This window comes from Micropterus dolomieu, linkage group LG20 (genome assembly GCF_021292245.1).
Source record: "Micropterus dolomieu isolate WLL.071019.BEF.003 ecotype Adirondacks linkage group LG20, ASM2129224v1, whole genome shotgun sequence".
Classification (NCBI taxonomy): Eukaryota; Metazoa; Chordata; class Actinopteri; order Centrarchiformes; family Centrarchidae; genus Micropterus; species Micropterus dolomieu.
Genome location: NC_060169.1, coordinates 32,623,500 through 32,648,425, shown reverse-complemented (window position 1 = coordinate 32,648,425; position 24,926 = coordinate 32,623,500). Strand labels below are relative to the sequence as shown.

At 41.9% G+C, this 24,926-nt stretch overlaps 1 protein-coding gene across 1 annotated transcript in view; it reads right to left on the bottom strand.

Moving 5' to 3' along the window:
* The window catches only part of adamts18 (ADAM metallopeptidase with thrombospondin type 1 motif, 18), a 59,808-nt gene that overhangs the window by 1,841 nt on the left and 33,041 nt on the right, over positions 1 to 24,926 (bottom strand). The window contains exons 14-22 of the mRNA XM_046032680.1: positions 22,419 to 22,549; positions 21,456 to 21,579; positions 20,859 to 21,103; positions 12,672 to 12,792; positions 11,706 to 11,832; positions 5,630 to 5,834; positions 2,318 to 2,512; positions 1,492 to 1,562; positions 1,154 to 1,319 (exon numbers count right to left, since the gene is read on the bottom strand). Of these exons, the coding sequence (XP_045888636.1) occupies positions 1,154 to 1,319; positions 1,492 to 1,562; positions 2,318 to 2,512; positions 5,630 to 5,834; positions 11,706 to 11,832; positions 12,672 to 12,792; positions 20,859 to 21,103; positions 21,456 to 21,579; positions 22,419 to 22,549 (1,385 nt within the window). The remainder of the gene's footprint in view (positions 1 to 1,153; positions 1,320 to 1,491; positions 1,563 to 2,317; positions 2,513 to 5,629; positions 5,835 to 11,705; positions 11,833 to 12,671; positions 12,793 to 20,858; positions 21,104 to 21,455; positions 21,580 to 22,418; positions 22,550 to 24,926) is intronic.

The following is a 24,926-nucleotide window of genomic DNA, read 5'->3' as shown; positions in this document are numbered from 1 at the left end:
TAATAGCTACTTTTAAAGAATGCTGATCTTAGACTGAGGCTAAAGCTACACTCACAAAATCCAATATAGAGCAGGACAGAGCTGCTAATATTACTGTTAACATGGATAGCATCCAGGACTGGCTAAATTACTACACAGTGGATGTCCTAGTGGTGAACTGAGCTTTTTTTTTTTTACATAACATGCAACCCTACAAACTAATGTAGTAAGCTAATAAAATGCTACTTGGCTTTGGATGAAACCCACTATTACCTTTCCACAGTAGATAGTGATCTAGTTAGCTGGACAGGCTAATGATAGCAGCGTATGTTTTGATCAGTTTCTTAAACGTTTGCAATTGGGTTTTGAAAACCTTAAAGAATGACAGCACCCTCCACAATAAATGCAGAGTAACTCTCTTACTAGACCCCATGGACAATGTTTCTGCATTTGGAGAAATACAAAGCTTGATTCACCAGCCTTGCCTAGTTAGGGTTACTAATGATTGGACAATGGTAAGATGGGCGGTTCTTTAATGAATGGTCAATTGCTGTTCATATTTATATATTTGGTGTATGTATTGCTGTGCATGTGTACTCTAGAATGGAAACCAGATAGTGAAGACAGTAGCTTGATAAAAAAAACTTAAGGTCCCCTTACTAGTCCTCTGACCTCCAAAGTTCCATAACAAACTCCATCTGCTAAGGAAGACTGCAAGATGCAGTTAAAAGCTCAGGAATAAGGTAGCAAGTAGACCTCGAGTTAAGTTTTTTTTTTGTCAAACTACTGTCTCCACATAAACTAAAAAAAAACACATACACCTCATTACATCCATTATAGAAACATTCTTTTCAGTATTTTCTCTTACATTTTGACTGACTCCTGCCATCCTCCTATACACAGATAAAATCAGCTGACAGTAAGTAGAAATACTTACTGTCCTTGTCCTGGTAACTGATGTGAAACCTAAGTGTCGTCATGCATATGATTCTAGTTTGAGCGTCCAGTCATGTGTTAAATGTTCCGGGACACAATTTTCGACCAAATATCCATTTAGTGTTGAGTCACATGTGGGAGAAAAGCTACAAATTGGAAGCCTATCAGCTGGAACACACATATAGCACTTCAAGTCTCTCATGTAGACAGTTTTGGATCAAAGCATGAGAAAATCTACCTGCTGCCAGGGAGAGGCGTACCAGCCTAAGACCACAGCACTAGAGGTGGCTCTGCCAAGGACGACCCGGGGGAGCTCTGGGCATGGACTGCGGTTGCAGCCCTGCTGGAGATCCACCAAAGGTTTGGCCATATTCCTGCACCTCCGTATAGGAAACTCCACATACCTGTGCGGGAGAGGATGGGTTGTCTGCTCAAAATCACCATTCCTGCAGAGCTTCCAATTTTGAAAACAGTGAGATTCTGATTCAGCGGATCGCACACAGATAGAACACTGTCACATCGTTCTGATCTATTAAAGTGGAAGGGATGTCTTATTGAGCAGTTGGAGGCACATACCCTCCATGTGAGTCTCTCTCCCCGCAGCGAAGCTCTCTCTTCTGGATGCCTGAGCCACAAGACCGGGAGCACTGAAACATAGCGCAGGCAGGAGGGACAATTTTAGAAAATGAACTCTGAGTGTGTGTGCATGTAATGTGGTGGGTTCCCATAGCAGTAGCAAGGTCACTTATCATTGTAGTAATAGAGCCAAAATACTAGGTGCTCTGCTGAGCATTTATCGGTCATTATATTTGAGCAGAGCAGACAGTGCATATGTACGTGGGTGAGTATGTGTCTGGCTCTTGTATCTCGTGTATTCTGGGAACTAAGTATTTTCATTGTGTTTGAGCTTGCTAGTCTTGTGCTGCAAACCTAGCCCACACTGACCTTTTTATTCCATATACAGCAACATTACCTCTTTAGTTAGTAATTCTTTTTTTCCTCAACCTGCCTCATCTACTTCCAGTCCAGTTTGTCCATTGTCATCATCTGCCAGTTTGCCTTTCAACAGGTCCAGTGAAGATATGTGAAGTTAAGCACTGCTGATAGTTTTTCCAGTCCAGATGAAGCAAGAGTCTTGATGTTGCATTGCATTCTGGTCCACTGAGGCTGCTGGCTGTGAAACTGCTGTCTCTGTTCTGTGATGGATTTCTCCCTGTATGATGGGAGCACTAGAAAGGAGCCTTTGTCTTCTTAATTCTGAAGGACTAACATCAAAGCTCCTGATGTTTAATAAAACTGGACCCACAAAGCTCAAGTGCTTCAGGGTGAATTTCTTTTCAAACTCTTTAAACAGGAAATAAAAAATGTTTACTTCTATCGCTTCATGTCTCTTTTCTCCTACCTCTCCCCAGGGAGTAGGGATCCACTGCAGCCTTTCGTTCTTGGGGCAGCGCCGCAGGACGCATGTCTCTTGGGCTTTGGGCCTGTGGTGCTGTCTGCACATGCTGTCGGGCACCACCACTGCTTTGGCCCCAGGATCAGTGCTGCGACAGAACACACTCCGCTTCCTCAGTCCACGGCCACAGGTCTTAGAGCACTGTGACAAGAAGGAAGATAAGAAGTCATTGTAAAATGACAAAAAGTCAAGTACACAGATGACTGCATCCTCAGGAGATTCTTGATTCAGTAAGCAAAGGTTTAATGACCACACACATAAGATCACACATGCACGCACATGCACTGTAATTTAGCTATTTACAACGTAATAGTCACCTATTCTGCCTTCAGGTACAGCTTTTAATGTGTTGGTAAACATGCTTTATGTGTATTGGTTTTGCCTTCACGGGTAAAAAAGCAACTGTATATCAGAAGCCTGTGGTGTATCACGGATTGTTATAAGGACCTTTCTTTATGTATTTTTTCCCACTCATTATTGTTTTGCCACGGGGTAGGTTTTGAAAGGAGAGTGGGAAGCGACGTTTGGGGGGAACTCTGCAGTGCAACAGGTGGAGCGGTGGGAGTTTAGTGGGCTCTATGTAATGTTTGCCAGACGAACTCAACAAACGAACAAAGCAACTCTTTTTGCCAGATTACATGTTGAGACTTTTCTGGACTGCGGCATCATCCCATCAGCTAAACAGACTGGGGCGAGGTTGCGTAAGTTAACTGTGGAATATTATTGACTGCGGCAGCTTGCCACGCTTCACCTGGTATCTTTTTGGGGTTTATTTTTTTCCTTCTTCTTCTTACATCTGGTTCCATACGGACAATTTAAGTTATTGGAATGAACATTTGAACCGCTGGGACCTTGGGGGTTTTGGAGGGTGAATTGAATGTATGGCGGAAATGGTGATAATGTCTGTAATGTTTGTATGATGTGTCGGAGTGCGGCCGAGCCTCCAGCAACTAATATCTGTGAGGGTTGCCCGCCGTGGTATAACCTGGTATATCTTTAAATACACGCTGTGAAACCCATCCTATGGACTTTTTTCGTTAATGTATAATTTTTTAAGTGTATACAGGTGCAAGTTAATTACTTATCTGGTTTAGGTAGGGCTTGTTTAACGAAGGTAAGCAGGCTGCTGATTGTAATCTCCTAGGCAGGTATCAGATCCACCCGTAACCTTATCTTTTGCGTACGTACGTTTCCCTTGCTGTTGTAGTGTAAGGTGAATTGTTACAACTTTCTTTTAACATCCAGCTTTCGTCGTATTAACAGAGGTTAAATCCTTGGCATGGACATTGTAAAGGCATTTGTAATTCATCACATGGTGTACAAGCAAACAGAAGGTCGCCAGTTTGATGACAGCCCCATTATGGCCTAACATTAAATACAATAAACCAATAAATCGAAAATGAATGTGACCCGAAGCCCATCAAAGGATCCACCAACAGCAGACAGCGTGGCTGTAAACTTACACTGAAATGCAGCGGTGGACAGAGTCAAACTGCTCCGCTGGGACTGACGACCACAGCCACCAGGGCAACAACACTGCATTCACTTCTTAGGCAGAAGACACGTACACATCTGCGTATGTCCATTTACAAACACAACCATGCACATACACACATCCCAGTTGTCTTTTTGTCACTGAAAGGTCCAATTGATCTTTTCAGGGAGACTGGCCTTGTCTTTGCATGACCGCTGACTGAACCCAGACCGGTGTTACAAAATAGTCCAAGCACACACAACAGGACTGTCCTAAAGAATGATGGCTGAATCACAGCTGAATGAACGGACTGTGCAGGTCACACCAGCTAATCATTTCAGAAAGTTGCTGCTGCCAGGCTATTACTATTGTATACAGGAAAATTAGCAAATAACAGCCCTGTCTACTGTGTGATGCACTGTGGATACAGAGGAACCTAAAACCTCCAAGTCATATACTAATCACCCAAGAGGGGCTTATTGCAAACCAGACAATTTTGCTTATGATCACTTTTGTGTGGCAGTTTTGTCATTCAAGGGTGTATTTGGTTAATGTAGTCACTTAGTTCATTGTCATTCAAGTATCTACATTAAATTTCCCAAATTTTAGACAAGAAGGACAGGGTTAAAAGAGAAAACATTTGAACTCTTTTTCAATGTTTTACCACATGTCCAACAGAGGGCAGCAGAGTGTTTGTTTTAGCTTCGGTAAACATCTGACAGCATGCATATTACAGTTTTTCTATTGCTTAAACACGATAACCAGGCTTTTGAACTAAATTTTCAAAGCCATAACTCCATTTTTCAAAAAGAACACACATTTCCCTAAACTCTAGACACAAATCCCTTCATTTCTCATTGCCTACACCATGTGGTCATTGAGAAAACACTAACATTCAATGTTGTTCACTCAATCAGCACAAGGTGAGCTCAATTAGCAAACAACTACCCAGGTGGTAATACAGAGAGTCATAATTGATAACACACCAATCAGAGTCAGTTCATTCAGTTTGGAACAATGGATCCAGAGAAATCTGAAGGAAGAGGTGTAGGACACTAGAGAGGAGGAGGAGGAGGAGGAGCAGCAGCAGCATGGAGAGGAGTAAGAGGTAAAGGAAGAGGAACAGAAGGAGTTAGAGGAGGAGATGGGATAGGAGGAAGATGAGGAGGTGGAGGATGAGTAGGAGGAAGCGGAGCAGGATTAGGGCAGAGGAGGAGTAGTAAAAAGGAGGAGGTAGAGGGAGGAGGAGGAGTTGGAAAAGGAGGTGAAGGACGAGAATCTCTGGCCTGTCCCAGACCAAAGACAGGGTGCTGGGGCAGAATAGTTTGTTGTTTTCTGTGCTGCACTGTATAGCACACTAAGAAATAAAACATGTGCAAATGTTTATATTAGTTATTTCTTTTGTTGTGTTCATCATGTGAAAAGGTTTTTGAGGGGGGAGAACCACAAGCAACATTATTAGTAATTACTTTGTAGTATTGTTTTGAATTTATCTCACCAGTGTGTAAGACTGTGCATGTGTGTGTTTCTGAGGGCAAAGTTTGGTTTTTCAGCAAGATTGAATGGTTTTGAGTGGAGAGCATCATTTTGACCTGAAAATGGGACATTTGGGGAATTGGGTGTTAGAGAAAAAGAGGCATCATTTCAAGAAATGTGTTTAAGCAACTGAGCAAAACTTGTGTGTGTGTGTGTGTGTGTGTGTGTGTGTGTGTGTGTGCGCGCGCGCATCTCCTCTCAGGAGATAAAAAAACTTGACCTGACTTCAGACACTGCCACAAACCCACCTGTGACCAGGATCCGGTGCTCCACTCGGGTGGGCAGGCCTGGGTCTGACAGGGCTGGACCTGTGCTGGAGAGATGACAGGGCAGAGGGAGTGCGCCACCACTTCTTCTCTCTGATAAGTCACCTTCCTCAGGCAGCGTAGCGTCCTGGTCTGCTGACCTCCTCCACAGGAGCGGCTGCAGGGGCCCCAGTCTCCTGTCGCCCAACTGTAGAGGAACACCAAGAGGGAGATGGTAAGGAGGACGCCCAATGAAAATGCAACCGAGAATAAAACGGTCATCTAGGAAGGATAACACTGATGAAAAGCCTGTATGTACATTAAGTATAAGTGGTGAGTGGGTATATGCTAAATGCATACATTTGCACATATATACACACAGACAGTTTAATGAGCTATAATAGTATATATAGTATCATTTTACTATATATACCATTATATATGCGACAGAGTAAATATGGCCTCTGTCATCAGGATACCAACAACATGACTGGGCGGCTTATTAGGACAGTCAGCCACAGGTTCAAGCACTTATTTTGGGGCCAAACATACATAAAAAGACAATTTCACCCTAAATTACCAGTCAGTGCTATCATTCCAAAGACTTCAGAAAACCACTTATTATTAGGTGGTTAAAAACGCCAACTGGTAAACTAGCTGGTATTTTCTTGCTATGACTCATGAAAACCTAGACCTGCTGCTTTTAAAATGCAATATTTTCACACATTGATGTTTGTCATTGTACAAAATGGTAGTTAAGGACAGACAAAGAAAATACACAGGGCAAAATATATATCCATATCCATCCAGCTCTCTCCGTACTATTTGTGTCTGAAACTAAACATGAAAACCATATTGTATATACAACTCTCCATAACAGCTTTCCAGGTCTCCAAGGCCAACTGCAATATACAACATGCAATAAGGCTACAGACAGATGGGGACTACAATACCTCACTTCTCTTTTGTCCTCTCCGGTTTTTCATTCCTCTTTCTATCTTTTTCCCTTCTCTTCTCACCTGTCCTCTCTCCTCCCATCATTTTAAATTCAATCTCCTCTCTTCCTGATTTTTGCCTCTCCTCTCCTCTTTAAGTGTCTTAGAATCCTGCTTCCCCACTGATGAAAGCCTACTGCTGCTTCTAAAATAGCGTCTGTCTTGGCGTTATGGCTGAAGGGGGAGATTACAGCAAATGAGTGGTCTGACAACCACAGGCTCAGAAGAGGGAGACGGAGAGATGGGCAGATGGCTCAGTCCAGTTCTGAGACGTGCTTCAAGCTACCGCAAAGACCATTCCTCCACGCCGCTGACCTGCTTCAGGGGAAGAAAAATCCTTTCATTCCCTTTCAAACGCCACAGACAAATGAAGCAGCAGGACTAGACTGCAATTTGGAAATAGGAAAGATGTGAACCATTGGAACCCGAAAACATTTGGTTTTGAATTTTTGGGGACTGTTTGCTTTTTTTCCTCTGTTTTGCCTGGCTTATAAATAACAATATATCATTGGGGAAAAGTGGCTTAAGTGCTACTCCGCTTCACTGCAAACCACCACTGACCTAGCTGTAATTTATATCTCTGAAATGTCTCAATAACTGACATATTTTGAGGTAGACAAGTGCAATGCTGCAGGGGAGGTTCTGAGAGGCTCACCCGTGCATTTTTAGTGCTTGTATGGCAGCACACCAGTTACCACCGACAAATTAACATTTCTTCTTAACCTAATATCAAGTATGGTTGGAGGCCAGCAGTTACCAAAATGACAATCTCTGCCAAACAGGTTGCTATACCCATACTCTTCCCATAACTCCATTTTTCAAAAAGCACACCCATTTATCTGAACTCCAGACACAAATCCCTTGATTTTTCATTGCCTACACCATGTGGTCATTGAGAAAACACTAACATTCAATGTTGTTCACTCAATCAGCACAGGTTGAGCTCAATTAGCGCACAGCTACCCAGGTGGAAACACAAGGAGTTAAAAATGATAACACACCATTCAGAACCTTCAATAGATAGATGAAGAGGTAGAGGACACCAGAGAGGAGGAGGAGGAAGAAGAAGAGCAGTATGGAGAGGAGGAAGAGGTGAATGAAGAGGAACAGTAGGAGGAGGAGGAGATTGGATAGGAGGCAGAGCAGGAGTAGGACAGAGGAGGAGAGAGGAGGAGTAGGGAGGATGAGGAGGTGAAGAAGGAGGTGGAGGAGGTAGAGGGAGGAGGAGTAGGTGGTGAAGGAGGTGAAGAACGAGAATCTCTGGCCTGTCCCAGACCAAAGACATGATGCTGGGGCAGACTGTACAGCACACTAAGGAATAAAAAATGTGCAAATGTTTACTTATGTTATTTCTTTTGTACATCTGTACTAACTACTGTACTATGCTGTTCCTTTCTCAGCATTTCACTTCAGTATGTTCATTCAGTGTTCTTAACAGACTCTACATCCCTGTCTTTTTAGTTGTTGGTATTTGGTGATGTTGCTTTTGCACTCATCAAAGTTACTTTGGTTATACGCATACTCCAATATGTTTTTTTTTTTTACAGAATACATTTTTATGTCACAGTGGGGAAAGCACCATTTAGCTGCTTTGGTTTAATTGTTCTGGTACAGTGCATGCTGGCACACTGACACGGCTTACTGGGACACCTGAATAGAACAGAGCCATCATTAATGTTGAGTAAGACCTGTGTGATAAGTCAAAATGTCTGCTATGCCTATTGTTTGTACTTGTCTCCATTTGGGCCATAATTTATCAAAAATAAAAATCATTAACCTTTACTGCCAAACACACTTTAAGAAATGTTACTCTTCACTTTCTACTAAGTTGGCTCTTGGCTTCAATGTAATTCTTACAAGTCTTATAGATACAGGCTGTGGTCAGTGTCTTGTGGACACATCTTATGACTCTATTTTTCTGTACATCTTCTCTGGCACAGGTACAGCACGTCCCTTTGATCTGTCTAGATATCCTGCTGCGTGATGCACAGTGAAATCCCCAACCAGTGGTAAGTGACTCTACAGATGGCCTCTTCCAATAGAAAGAGCAAAATAACTTCAAACAACAGAGATGGATCTACAGAGGAAGGAAAGATGGAGGGGTAGAAGGAGGTGGGGATGGGGCCGTGCGGTGGAGAAAGCAAGAGAGACATAGACTTTTAAGAAAATCTATGAGATACAGGTGCATTGCTTCCTAACTGAACGCTGGGCTGGAAGATTGAACTGGCTTCTTAATATTCTCCTCGCTCCCCTTTCTTATGTTCAGAAACTGCTGCTACACCTCAGTCGAACATCTTTATTTTTCCTGACAGGCTAACAGCAATATGGGGAGTGAAGGTTTAAAGCAGGTCTAAAGCAAAAAGGGGGTAGATGGGAGTAAAGGGGTGAGGGGAGTTTGACTGGCTCTGCATGGCTAGACTGGGCTGGCCCCATGGGAATCCCGCCGTCTCTGCACAATAAAACATGGATAGGCCTGTCAGCACCCGAGATACACTCTGCAGAGATAAGCAGGCACTTTTACATCCCCCCTCCTGTCAGACATGCTCTCACACACACACACACACACACACACAGAGTGCACATGCATCGCACCTTGTTGTCAATTTTTCTTTTTTCCGCTGGGCTCTTGAATGCGTGCCCGTACATCCTGGAGGTCTTAATGCAGTCATTAAAGCTTACATGCTGCTCACTCAACTCAACTCACTTCCTGTGCAGCGGCCATAAATTGACCCATACACACAAACAGCTGAGAACTGGTGTCAGCTACTGTATAATAAGATCCATAGGCGTCAAACACTGCTTTAGTTTCCTGAATGGACAACCACACTGATGTTTTTTGACCTGGGCAATACCATTTTCTTCACTGAAACAAATAGGGGAGGCCGGGACATGCAACAAGGCTGTTTAATACCTTTCGCCAAGATAAGAGAAATGGTATGCCCAAGATTAGGGGCAGGAAATGGACTCTCGGGTGGTGGGAAACTAGCGAGAAACAGAGGCTGTATGTTTGAGGTGTAACCGATAGCTGTCTGGCTTGTTCAACCCCTGACACAAGAGAAAGTTCAGTCCGGACTTGTTGTGGCATGGCTAATGGTGGACATAATGACAACACCATTAACATCAGACAGAAGCAGCTTGTGTTTCTATTGTTACATCGTGGTTTGAATCCAAAATACATTATTTCATCATCATATATTTGGAAAATGTGTGTGCATATGAACTGTATATGTGCATCTCTTCCTATGTGTATTTGTGTGTACGCTCTCTGAACCCAAGACACGGTTCCCTGCCTGTTCTTTGGAGCAGTGCTGTAAATCAAGCTAGCTCCAGTTCCCTCAGCCAAAGGCCTACCTAAGAGAGAGGCCATTTATTCAGTGCTGTTTCAACTTGTTACTCCACTGCACTTTAGCCTGGTTTTCTCCTTTGCATGCTGCACTGGTCCCTGAATGCACAGTCTCCTTTAAAAATGCATGTCATTAAGCACAATGTCTAGACAAGGAGATGAAACATGGAGTGATTTTGCTGCAGAGAAATTCAGGAAGCTTTGGGCTGAGAATTTTTGAGAGGGATGATATGCACTGACAGCATTAATCATTCTGAGTTGGCTTTGATGTCTTACTCTCTCTTTTTTAATCTTGTCTTTCTTTTTTTTTATTATTTCTTTTTCATAAATGTTAGCTCAAGTAAAAGGGCCCTTCCAGACTCCTGTATTTACATCCTGACAAAAATAAAGAGGTTAGGCAATAATACAATAAGATTTTTCTGAAGTAGTCAGCATTTAAGTCCAAATTTTCAAATAGAACCCCACCAACCTAAGAAGGGTTTGACTAGCCACCAACCAAACTCATACCAAAATTTCTAGCCATTTAAAAACAAGACTAAGAGCCTATGCTAGCAGCTCTGTGAGGCTGTGCTTGGGCTAGATGCTAATATCAGCATGCTGAAATCCATGCTAACAAGCTGATGTTTAGCACATAAAATGTTTAACATATTAACATCTTAGTTTTGTGTGTTAGCAAGCTAACATTTGATAATTTGCGCTAAACACAAAGTACAGCTGAGGCTGATGGGAATATATAGAGATAGCGATTTCACATTGTATGTCTTCACTGTTCAATTTTATTTCATATAAAATGGATCTTCTTAGACTATATTAGACACCTAGATGTATCATTGTCTAAAAGTTCTTTTAAAAGTGCCTTCTCTACACCATCAGGCATGTTGTTTGCCGAGTTATTGTAAAATGTCTATATATTTAGTCTAACAGAATCAGCCTTAAAAATCCAACATTATGTGATTTCACACCTCCAATGTCTGCAATGAATGTATACTCCTCCTCATTTCATTTAACCACCCAGAAATATTGTTGAGAACATGACCATGATGACCTCAGTGGTACTGTAACTATAGCCCTGTTTTCTGACCTCAGTTTTCTTTAAAGAAGTGACGTGTTCATAAAATAATGCATTCTTAAATCCTAAAACATAAACAGTGTCCTTGACAATAATGACAAAAAATTCTTCTCTACTGGTTAAGACTTTTCAGATTAAACTAAATGGTCAGCTTGTCATCCTGTTCCTCTTCTTACCAAGTGGTAGAACAAAGCTTGACATCACAGACATGAAGACGAAATAGACATTACATGATTCTGTCATGTCAGCATGATTAAAATCCACTTGACACACAGATGGATGTACGGTACAGCTGGAGAGAACCCTATAATGGATTAAGTAAAGACTGATGCAAAAAGACAGAAGATAGGGAGGTTTGTGTGTTTTCTCAGAAAGGAAAATGGAAAGAAAATTGGAAAAATTAGAGAGTGGGCAGAGGAGAGAGGAGGACATATAGAGGAGAAGAACACAGGCTGAGCAGAGTGGTGGCTGACCACAGCAAAAGGACCACAGGCAACCTCTAGACTGCACAACCACACTGTGTGTGTGTGTGTGTGTGTCTGCCTGCCTGTGTTTGTGTGTGTCTGCCTGTAATAAAAACAGCGCCTAAGGTTCCTGAAAATTTGGCAACATAAAGACACATGCCACATATCCCACAGCCAACTGTACAGGACCCACACACACAGCACTTACTATGCAGGGCAGGGCTGTGTGTTGCAGAGATGGGAGCCCAGTGTTGGTCTGGTGTGGGGATTACACATGGTGGAGTTGACCTGAACCTTTTGGTCCTGCAGACAGATAGCCTTGGTGGAGATACGACCTGATGGAAAAACAGGAAGAGAACTACAGCATTCATGCCTAAAACATTGAAATCTGAAAAGTTACATCTTTTAACTGTCAGGAAATCAAAATCTCTGTGTTAAGTCAGTGTGTCTGCACGAGAGCTGTTGCAGCCTCTTGAGACAAGGAGAGTGGAGCAACAAGGGCAACAGTCAGAACACACACACAGCCATCCACTAACAAGTGAGCCAGGGGTTGCTGCGAGTCTTTTGGAACCAACAGAGTCTGAACTTCTCATTTAACAAAGGTACTTTTCATTAGCCTTAACACACTTCCTGAACCATGCTGGACTACAGGAATTGTACACAATACAAAAATATATTCACACCAAAAGAGAAAGACATAACATAAAGATAACATCTGATTACGGACACATAGAGTACACTCTTTGCACATATGCAGTTGAGCCTGCTTGTCTGCTATGACATACTGAATATGTGACCAAAACAAACAATATTCTGTAACAAAAAGAATCTTCAATTATTCATTAATTTCTAGCCAATGACAGTCAACTTTGCCAGCTAAAATGACAACTGTCACTGGAGGATTTTATCAGCGGTAGCTAGCTGCCTAATTTAGATTATATTGTACTCCATGACTTGTTTGAAAATGCCTTTTGTTTCCAGCTGACTCGTTTTAAAACAAAAATCTTGCCCTGCCTAGGTACCGTTGCTAAGCTAGGATTGGAAAATTGTTGTTCAAGCCGGGGGTTTAGTGAGCAGTCAATTCATGAACACGCACATGACTTCTAGTTCTAGTTTCACTCATCAAACAAACACATACAGGCCTTTTTACAATCACAAACACACACACTCTCACCTCCAGCACAGGGAGCAGAGCAGTCAGAGCGCACCACACCCCAGCTGTAGTCGGGTTTCCTCTCAGTGCGAGGCATGGTGTACTCCCACACCACACCCGGGTTCTTTCCCTGGAGAAGGATCTGTCAGGCAAGAACACACTAATTCAGAAAGATGTCACATGTGTGGATATAGTTTGTCTTTTAACCTTTACTCACACAAAGTACAATGAGCATCACCCTGTTTCACATCTGCATCAGGTTTTCAAATTTTCAAACCAGCAACATTCCTACCCCAAATCTCCAGGCTGCCAGTATATACTCTAAGGTAGAGAATCACATCATTTACACACATCAATCATAATACACAATAGAATACCAAGGTTCAACAAGTACAGCCAAGACAGGTTTCTGCTAAAGAGCACTTCAGTGGTGGTTGGTTCTTACTCCCTCCCTCATCTTCTCAGCTGCCAGCTGCAACTAATAACTGTTTTCATTACTGATACATTTGTCATTTATTTCTTTACAATGTATTGTTTTATCTATAAAATGTTAGGACATAACATATTTAATAGAGGAAAACTTCACATTTGAGAGGCTGGAGACAGCAAATGTTTGCCAGTAACGTTTCAGAGTTACACTTCATGTATTCCCTTATTTCTAGACCAATTGGTGTACTATAATTTCAAACCATATCCACAGTAAAAAACAATAAAAAGTCTTCCCCTACATGCAGTATGGTGTATACCCGCTCTCTGAGCCAATATGTAATAAATATATCAAAGTTTTGTCTTCTGTATTGGTAGAAATCCAAGAATCTATACAGTATGTCCTACACTGTATAAATAAAAAGTTGCACGGCAGAAGAGCAGTGACAGAAGAGCAGAAACAAACGGCCCATCTGTTATGGATTCCACTGCAAGAGACTAAAGGTAAGACCACTGACAATGTGGCTTAATTCAGCCATGTAGGTCCCACAGAGCTGTTAGATCCACTACCCAGTAACCAAAATTCTCTACAAACACTAAGGAGCGCTTTGTTCCCTCTCTTAGTCCAAACTAGCTGACCACACGATTATAAGGTAATTTTGTTTGGACAGTAAAGAGCACATATGAGGGACAATTTCCATGTTTTTTCAAGACTAAGCTCTTTTTTTTTTACCACATCCCCTGTACTGGCTGGTGATTCTGAGTTACCTTTTTCTGTACGGGAGATTTATTTGGACATTCAAGTCAAGCAAAGACTAACGGATGAATGAAAGCAGACATACCCATAACAGGAGAAGCATCGGCTATCATTAAAGCAACCCCATGAGGATTCACTGCAACAGTGAAGAATTTTACATAGTCAGCTCATAGTGTGTCGTTTTAAACCATTTCAAAACACTGCACTGGATTGTATTCAGCAAAGTTATGTCTCTTTTACAGCTCACTTCGGTTTAGTTCAGGTATGGTGGGTATTAATCCTCAATCAAACTGTATTAAGTCCAACTGTCAACAGCCATTCCATTGCCTGACAAACATATCAAGTCTTTCAATATCCACAATAACGAGCTTTGACAAGGGTATTTTCTTTGGGGTATATCCTAAAGTACAAGAAATCTACGATCAACCATCCAACTTTGAAAGCCAAGCACCTCCTGGGTTCGATCCACATTCAACAGTCCCGGGGCTCTTCCACAGACTGGACCAATCACCTTCTGCTGCATGATAACTGTTCCATGTGTACGGTCGGCCCAGCTCCAGACAGGAGGGCAAAAGGAGAGATGTTCAATAACTTTTGAAGAAGACACTGCAGCAACCACATGTGCATATGTTGCTGCAGTGTCATCTTCAAAAGTGATTGGTCATGAATTAGGCTACCTTAGTTTATTTGGCTCTCCTTTTTCCTCCTTTTTCTGCAGACTTGTGAACAGCTGTAAGGACAAACCAATGTGGCATCGTGTAGACATATGTGATAGAAGCAGGCACGTTCCCATGCATAATATATCCCACTGAAACAAAGGTTTTTAAAACTGTGAGGCGTGGCCTCCCCAGAGGGGTGTAGGAGAGTTGAAGGGGGTGTGCAGAGGGAGGGACATGAAGCAAAGATACTGAGTGAAGGGAAAGGTCTCTAAAAGCTCTAAAAACAGCGGGAATTTAGTTATTGCATATGTCTGACTTTGAAAAACCCCTGCACTAAAACAAGCTTGTCTGCTCATGTTATCAGTTTGCTGTATAGTTGTCATTCAAAACTCAGTAAAAGCTTCAGTTTAATCACACTGAATTAGGCTTGCATGCTAAAACCTGTGGTGCACATTATTCTGCACTGATAAGATACTTTTATGTAACTCTGAAACCAAGTGCACCCAAGTGCAGAAACAAAGCTTTGATTTCGGTCACACCATCAAGCACTGATAATAGACACTGGAGCCAAATGTTATGCTTTTCACATCAGGCACATAAAGCAGTGTTATCTTTAGTCTTCATCATCATACATCACTGTCACTGTATACTTTCATAATCAATGCTTTTACCCAACGTCTAATCAACAAACTTAAGCTTAGACCACAAGCTTCTGTCGAATATGTCTCAAGACTAAATGCAAAAATCCACAAAGTCTTGTTAGAATGCTATAGAGCTACCTCTCTTCCCCTCAACCACACTGTCACCATGCTGTTGGCCATCAGCCACAAGTCACAATGGCACACTCACTGTCTTGGGTTGTGCTCCCTCTAACCTTAAGCCTAGAATGATGAAGTTATGGCCCTGGCTTCTGCTAAACTGCATAAAAACTGGCAACACTTTAACACCCACACTTGCTATGCTGATGCTACTCACCTCAACCAAACCCAAACCAACTGCCATCACCAACCACACTGGGACTTTATGCTTAGCCAAGCAAACCAACTCTTACCAAACATTCCCGCTCCTTCTCCAAACAACCACCACTGATGTGAACCAGCAGCTATAAAACAACATTCCTACACATCCTTGATGCCTGAACACTTTCTAAAACACTTTTTTTTTCCTAAACCATCCACAATGTCAAATACACCCAACCAACTACAGCGTGAATATGTCTGCCAGGAGAGACACTAACTTTCAAACAATAATTTCAGACATATCCAAACCTGTCTCTTCTCTAGGACAGCTGCAGCCAAAGCTCATCACCCAAACCAATAAGAACAAAGAAAAATATCCTACCTACTCTTACTCCAAACCAAAATCCCACAACCGGGACTCTCACAGCTCTTGTGAACTCAGTAGTAGTCAAAACAAACTAACAGCAGCAGCAAAATATTGCCTTGCTATCAGTCATAACACATATAAATCTACCAAAGTTCTACAGCCAGCTAATAAATGAGCCTCATCTGGACTGACAACACAAACTACTATCATTGGGAGTAGAGAATGAGTGCAACAGTAACCCCTCAGTCAGTGAGTTTACATGCAATTTAATTTTAATTGAACAATTAACCAGTTTGCATAACTAGATATTGGCTGGAGAATCCATATCACTTGGCAATACCTAGAGTTGAGAAGTGGGAGGGGCTCGCTGGTTCTATATTCCCATTTCAAATATTGTTTTTATCCGCAATGGTACTTAACATAGAAGTTACAATGTCACAACCTATAGATGTAGATTAGTTTGGCATGGCGGACAGCACTCAATACTACACTACTAATGAGTGTTGAGTGCTGTTGCTATGGAGAAGAGATGTGAATCAGAGCTGTATTCAATTCAATTGTATTCAATGATTCACATAACATTGTGTATAGGACTTTTATTTTCAGAACCAGTAAACTGTCACTGCGCAGTGCTATTAAAAGACACAAGGAACAAGATGCTGCGGCCACCATGTAGCATTTGTATTTACAAAATAAAATTGTAAATAAAATTAAGTAAAACTCTGCTCTACCACTCACTGCTGTCAGTTCAAATACACAGACAAAAAATACTTTCAATGAAACTTAAACATGTCAAATGTGCCAATGCAGGTACAACAATACACATCTTGAGTGCCATGGAACACATTTTAAGCAAATTTATGCATTAAAGTGTTTCAATGGCAGTGACACGTTCACTTGACTTCATCCTCTTTTCTTTGGATCTAAGTTGGAGAAATATTTTGATTTTTGATTTGATTTGATTTTTTTGATTTGAAATCTTTATTTCGAACATGCAAGAGAAAGTATATAAAAAATCTTCATTTATAGTGAATGTTTGCACCACCTGAATAGCTTTTCTAATACAGCTTCAGATATCAACTTGTGTTCTTTTTGTTTTCAGAAAAAAAGAACCATACATTGAAAGAAACATGTACTCCCTTGAGAAATATTCAGGAGGAGGAGGTGCCTTTCAAGCTTACTTGATGTGATTGGTCTTCCTACAGACAACATCAGACCACAGAGTGTCTTGGTTTTCACAACCCAACTGCCACACCACTCATCAAGTGAGATGAGATGATGATGAATTACAATGTGGTGGACACAGATATCAATCTCATTTGTCAATGCTTTTCCCCGGACTGGCATGACCTTGCCTCGCCATACCACAAGAATGTCACTTCAGGGGTAATTACCCTACTTGGTATCCACTGAGACCTCAGCCATATGTTGTGTCTGTTCCCTCCTCCTCCTCTTGTTAGTTACCCCCCCCCCCCCCCCCCCCCCCCCCCCCCCCACCCCCTCCTACCTGCCGAGCAGCTGTGCAGATGAGAACACCTTGTCACAGTTTATGCTCACACACCTCAACATTTGCTTTTCTTTGAGTGTTTCAAGCTGAGTAAGGGTCTGGGAGTGATCGGTGTGTGTATCCTCCCCGATGTACTCTCAGTTTTTCTGTGTGCGCCAGTTGAGTAGAATGTGTGAAACAGATGAAGGCATGAAAAAAACCCTTCTTTCATTTGGCTCTATGCATTCGCAGTTAAAGTCCCTGTACCCTGACCTTAACTTCTCACATCCAGAGAGTTCAATTGCACAATTCTTAATCTTTTAATCTCACTCCCCCCCTCTCTCTATCCTTCTCCCTCTATCAACCTCTTTCTCCTTTTTGTAATTACAGGACATACTTATAGAGATTACGCTCGTGTCATCTGCAGATCAGCAGCATGCTACCGCTGAGTGCTCTGCTGGACAGATGTACGACTGCGACATACACACAAGCAAGAGAAGCACTGTCAGACTTTGCAAAGTCCCTACTTAAAAAAAATATTTAGAGTCATTACAACTTCTTGGTTGTTGTTGACGATTGTTTCTGTTGGTTATGATAAAACTATACTCAAACAAACTAAGTGGTGGGAATGAAGTGACATTGCTACAATGAAGTATGACAAGGCAAGAAATGCAAATAGTCTGGCAATCAGCTGTAAGTAAACCAGCAGTTTAGCCTGATTATCTAAACCACTTCATTTTATTTTAAAACCAAAAGAAAGCCAACCCAAAACATCCCCAATGATTGCTCACTGCACAGAACATTTTGAGGGTCAAACTTGTAGGTTGGTGTGTGATCCTGGTATTTATAACAATTCACTTTGAATTTCAGTTCCATATAAGTGTGTCTCACCTGGTTGTGTCTGAGGCCACACATAGACAAACAACCAGTCACACTCACACCTAAGGACAATTTAGGGTCACCAATCAACCTAGTCCACATGTCTTAGCACCCAGAGAGAACCCACGCAGATGTGCGGAGAACATGCAAACTCCACGCAGAAAGGCCTGGAACGACCCTGGTTTGAACCCACGACCTTCCTGCTGTGAGGTGAGACTGCTAACCACTGCACCACCACGCCACCCATCCATGTAATAGTTGTCGAGATATTTCAGTCTGGGACAAAAGTGGTGGACCACACGACAGACCGACATTGCCATCCCTAAAGCCACACCGCCAGCGTGCTAAAAATATGATTTTTTTTAACAACAGAATGATCCCTACATATTACCATGCTCAGTGAAAGCGAGATTGTGGCATTGCAGAATCCAGAAATTGCTGACATAAATAATAATAATAATCATGAAATCTATCCTGCATTTTCTTCTGGGAATGACAATATTAGGTTGCTGTTACTACTCTGCAAGCTTCCTTGCGGAAAGAAACAACAATGGGCTGTTCAAATGCCAACAACAGCAGCTCCTCCACTAAACTGCCCACAAGCAGAAGTCTCTTTTTGAAAATAGCTACAAAAACACTCAGACATTTCCTGGTGGCCTAACAAGTGAGCAAGTCAAGTGGTTTGGAAATATCACATTGGTATTGCTCCTGGATTTACATGTCAATCTTTCCTGCTGTAACCACAGTATTGCAGTAGCCTGAGGGACTGAGGGGACTAGCTTTTACATGACTATCACTTCACCCATAGTGGAGGGGGAGAAAACTAATGTCTACTCTTCACCTGGTTTCCACTTCTGTTTCCATCGGGAGGGTTCAGAGTTCAAGAGAAAATAAATGCTTTCGCTGACAAAGTTATGTGGGAAGAACATCCCACCACCATTCACTTAAACCTACAGAGTCATAAGGATAATAATAATAATATTAGTTTTGCTCTCAGGAGGATACTCCTTACCCCCACCACAAAACGTGGGGGAAAAAAGGTACATAAATCACCTCCTATGCAGAACATCTCACTCCAAGCAACCATCTAATTTTCTCTCTCACTACTCTAAAGGGCAGTGTACGTGGGGATTTTATTCGCTCTATTAGCCTTGAATCACATGGCTGCAACTAAGCACTTTTGAGGTCAGCGGCCATAGCGGCTACATCCATGGCTTTGAGCATGTGTACGTGGACAAACACGTGAGTGTGTTTACACTGGAGCCAGCAGTACCAAGACCCTGTACTGCATATTAACAGGCAAGCTTCTGCCATGTGAGACTGAGCTGAATAGCGAAAGTAGCACAAAGGCTGATTTAGACTAATTGTGCCACATCTCTCCCTTTCTGATGTCTGCATTATTTTCGCCATTCTATTGGTGCTTAAAGGATCTATTCAACAAAATTACACAAAACACTTTTCTCACTTACACTTATCATTACCCTTCCTACTATCTGCAGATTTTTGCTTTCGTCCAGGTTTTGCAATATCTGCCAATAAAATGCATGCTGCCACCCCAACACAGTGGAGAACAGCACTGAAACTGAGTTCATACAGTTGTGAGTTTGCCCAGGGTGGCACATGCTGGAGGGGAGATGCTTATTGAGGTTTCTGACTTCAATTCATGAATGTAGAAAGAGGGGGAGGAAAAAAAGAAAAGAGGCCGAGTTCTGAAATCAGTCAGAGTCCAAGCTGTCACATAAGCAAACACACAGGCACACTCCACACAAATGGGCTGTGTGTAGTGACTATATTAGCTGTTTGGAGCATATCAACACAGACTGCAAAAACACTCCAACGGTCAAATTTGAGGTGAAAACCCTTTCAGTTTGAACACACGTTTACATTTTTAATATTCAACAGAAACGGTTTCAGACACATTATTCCAGTGATGCTGGATAATCCACACATCTTGAGCCTAATTTCTACGATGAGCTTCTCGCTATGAAAACGGATAGGTGGAAAATGGACCAAACATCGATCAGTCTGAGCCTTAGTCTGAGCTGTAACATTGCACACGCACATAGATACTCCAGACACACTAGCCAGCAAGCTACAGCTGACAACTGAACAGTTGGTTATTAGGTGTTTGAGGTTAACAAACACAGACTTCACAAACACTCCAGCGGACAATAGTTGTGCCAATAAAGCTAGGGGACATTTATCTTCATGTGTTTGAACACACCATTTGAACAACAACATCAGCAAAGAACTAGTCTCTATGAAAAATGTGGACAGTGTGTTTTGACTGAACTGAAACTGTTGGCCTTGATTTGAATTAATCCTAGATATGCTGTGAACCTTTGTTGTCTTCTTCTACGCTTTACCTTTATGCTCTCTTCCTTTCCTTCTGTCACTCACAAAGAGGGCGGCTCTGCACAGGACAGGCTGTTTCAAACTACCAAAAGCCTTAGATTTTTTCTGTTTAAAGCCTTCCACACAACAACCTATCCCCAGATCCACCACAAAAGCATTGCAGACAGCTACAACCACCCCTATTCTCCCTACCATCCAAACTTCCTTTTTCATCTAAGTCTATTCATATCCAGGAATAAAAAAGAGACACAGCAGCTCTGCCAGGGCCCCTGTCACTGTCAATTGCCACAAATGGACATCATCCGGCAGTGGCGGCTTACTTCAAACACCAGCGTCTCATTAGTAGGTCCAGCGGCATACAGGCTCTCCGGCTTGTTGAAAGAGCGCTGGTAGTCGAACACAGTCCCACCAAAGTGGAACTTCCCCGGCCAGTCCACAGTCCAGTCCCCGGTCAAGTAGTACCTTCTCTTCAGGGAGCGGACAGCCAGGTAGCTGGTGGAGACCTCCATTTCCTGGACGTGAATACTTCGTGCCCCCGCTGGGACTGTAACCATGGAGTAATACTCTGGAGGGGAAAAAAGGAGAAGGAAGGAAAGTCAAGACTGAATCATGCTTAGACTTTTTTTTTTATTGCTGTTCTTTAATTCTAATACCATATTTCATCACACAATCCTGCTAGCCATGCAAGCACACTGATCCCTGCTTTACCTCATTGCGTACTCAGCTTGATCTCTGGTCTGTGTCTTACTGCACAAGTATAAATGAGTCAGTCCATTATGAAGAGGGATGCATGTGTCTGTGCATGGTTTTTCTTTGTGTCCTTGTTTGTCCGGTTAAGTCTCCCTTTGTCTTGCCGAAAGGACCAAGTTTATGCTAGCTAACATGTACAGACACTCTACAAACAAAGACAAGCTTACCGTTAGCCCTGTGTTGAAGGGTGTATTGGCCCTTGAAGAATTTGCAAGTGGAGTTGTCTCCCTTACAGACTCCGCAGACATCCAGAGTGGACTTGGAGCCCAGAATCTGGTCACAGCCTACTGCCTGCACATAAAAAAACCTCATGTACCATCAAGTCGAGTTAGTTCGAGTTAGAATTAAGCTCTTTTCGAAAGTACTCATGTCAATTAAATAAACTAATGTTATTTGATAACAGGGGCAACTTTAATTCCAACTTTGTTGACATCTTGTTCCACATAGCTGCACCTAATGCACCTGAGAGCTGGATTATAAGAACAATATAACTATGGTGGGGTAATGTAGCACGACTCTTAAGACTAAATGTAGGGAAAAGACAAACATGCAATAAAATGGACACATTAGAGCTTTGTAAGGTGCAAAGAAAAACAGACAAAATACTGTGGTAGATTAATGCTGAAACACACAGGATCCATTTTTACTAGCCAAAAGTAACACACACAAAAAATCTGGCACCTTTTTCTTATGCCATCATGCATCCTACAAGCAATTAGATGACATATAGGCAAGAATTACTCCTTACAGGACTGCAAGTAGGGCAAGCAACATGACTGCTTTTGATAATTAGACAGGTTTTAAACAAATACCCAGTTCAACCCAATTATCATCTCTTATTTGGAATTTAAACTGAATGTGAGCATACCATAGTCAAATTTTTTTTCCTATGTTTTCCTTCTTTTCAAGACAAACCAGGAAGTGCTGTTTTGTCACCCAAAACTGCACTGTGCCACTGGATTCTGATCAAACTTATCTGTACCCCTCCTACAACTTTATGACAGTCAACTACAAATAGCATTTGTTTGTCATGTCAGAAATTACGTCATTTCTACCAGTGGCAGTAGGAGAAAATTGTCCAAGAGCACGGTTTTACTGGGCAGCACTGTGAATCCATAAAGACAACGTACCTCACACACTCCATCAATGCAGACATCTCCTTTGTGGTCAGAGCAGGAGGTGCCGTCTTTGACCTTGCTGGACATGGCAAAGAAGAAGTCAAAGTCTTCTGCAATGCAGTACAGTTTACAGATGTCTTCATCTGCACACAAAACACACAAATACACAACAACAAGGTTGCATTAGTAAAAAGGGCTTTTGTTGGGGAGCCACTGAATTGTACTGATTCACCAAAGTTCTTCTATGAGTTAGTGTGGCTACTGTGCTGCAACCTGTTACACATACAGTATGTACAGTTCCTGCTGAGACTGAAGTGGAAAAGATGGGAACTGACTATGAACGCACCCATGGGTATTCACGTGGGGCTACAGGTTTATTTTGTACTTCAGATCAGTTATCACAGACAAGTCTCTACAGCCGTCTTTGATTAAAATAAATGACAGTGAAGGTGACTTGGCCCAAGGTCCCAGAAGGCAGTTCAGAATCTGTTCCTCTCTACATCACCTCCCATTCATCAACAGCTTAAACAGGCCTGGGATGACGGCCAAACACACTGCTCTCCTTCATTGCACTCTCTCGCTCCCTCGCTCTGTGTAACAAAGCTGGCCCCTAGGCTTCCTTTTTAAATCTATCCCCACTGTGTCAGAGGGTGCAGGTGGCTACATGTCCCCCGTGCACATTACACAGAGTGATAGTTTCCTCCAGCTTTTTTGGCCTAATCATTGCAGCAGTAAATAGAGGTTGGCATTACAGACACTTATAAAAAAGATTTGGACTAGCAGAATACAGCGGGGTGCACAATGTAAAAGATCTCCAGAATTAAGACAAGAAAAAGCATGCCCTGAGCAATCTGTAATTCTCTGTGTATTTAGCAACGCAGTGTTCTTTGAACAGTAAGATTTCTTTTCTTGTGCATTATGTGCCAAGAATACAGTAAATCACGGGATGTCTTCATAATCCTTGAAAAGCACAGTGTATTTTTACGAAAGAGAACCTCTTAGTTTAAAAAAAAAAGGCATAAAGTATCTGTAATTATTCTTCAATTCCCAAAGATGGATGTAAGACAAAAAATGTTATCCAAAACATCCTCATAGTAAACCACAGGAAGGAACAGACATTCTGCTTGTTGGGTCTTACATTAACTGATCATCTTACCATCCACTTTGGTGTAGGGCTTCCACTTGTAGTACCAGCCCCTGAATGGCTTGCTGTTGTACTCAGCGCACTGCTGGGCTCGGAAATCCACAGCGTTAAGAGGGCACGGCCGAGTGTTACATAGCTGGTTGAGACGGCTGGAGCCTGAGCAAAATTTTCCATTGTTCTGTGGCCTGGGTGGAAGACAAGACAATGCAGAGAAGATGAAGAGAGGTTTACATATCTGAAATGTCCTGCTTGTTTTATTATCACACTTTTACCAATGTATCAATAAGCCAAATAAAAATGATTACGGCTAGAGCACTAAACCAATCCCTACTGTAATACTACTACACAGATGAGATAAAGCCAGCTGACCAGGGCACTGAACTGTTGCTTCTAATGACAAGATACATGTGTACGCGAAAAGGTACCGTGTGGAGGTTCTGCCAGTAGTAGCACTACGCTTGCTTGTATCAGGCATGTGCACAAGAGCATGGACAATTCAATACATTGCTAACAGTTTCACACTATTCCACCAATCAACATTTGGTGGCGGCGAAGTGAAGGAGAAAACTGTAAGCTAGTAAACATGAATGTAAACAGGCTCAGTTCCAATGTCCCCCTCAGCCCTAGAGACTGAACCCTTGTTAGACTTTAAACGTCAAATAATTACACATACATAGTGCTGGTTAACAACATTTGTGTTCATAATTTTAAAAAATAATCATCTTGCCGACTCCCTCCATGTATTTTTTTTTTTTCCATGTCTGTTCTGTCATTGCTGTTTTGCGGACATCTGGATAGAATGCAAAAAAGGATTCAAAAAGCCAAAGAGAGAGTCTACACTTGCTGAAGTAATATTTAAAAAAAAACTGTTAATGTTTTATGAGAAAGAAAATGCATTCAGCATGTTTGCGAGAAATCAAGGATAGACATAATTGGTTTTGGTGAGAAACACTGAAAGTAAACTTAACTTTTGTCTGTTTATAAAATAACTAAACAGGGTATCTGTAAGGCCTCAGAAGGCAACTTTGCACACTGGCATCTCCCAGTCAGTGTGACTGATGAGCCAAGACAAAGTCTTTTATAGCATAATAAATTCCAAGATGTTATCATCCATTATTTATTGACTCTTAGATTTTCCTTCATCCATGACAAAAGTGCACCCTTAATTTATCAAAATGACACCATCTTATCTGTCAGCGTAGTGTTAGCCCTGATCAAAGTGTAAGTTAGAGTTTAAAGTTTTGGAGGATTAAAATAGAACTGTCGGAGAGAAGTTTGTATGTTATGCGTTTCCATGCCATACACATGGGAATAGCTGGTACAGACCATAAACAGGCAATGGAGCTTTATAATGCCATTAAAAAGATAAAAGTAAT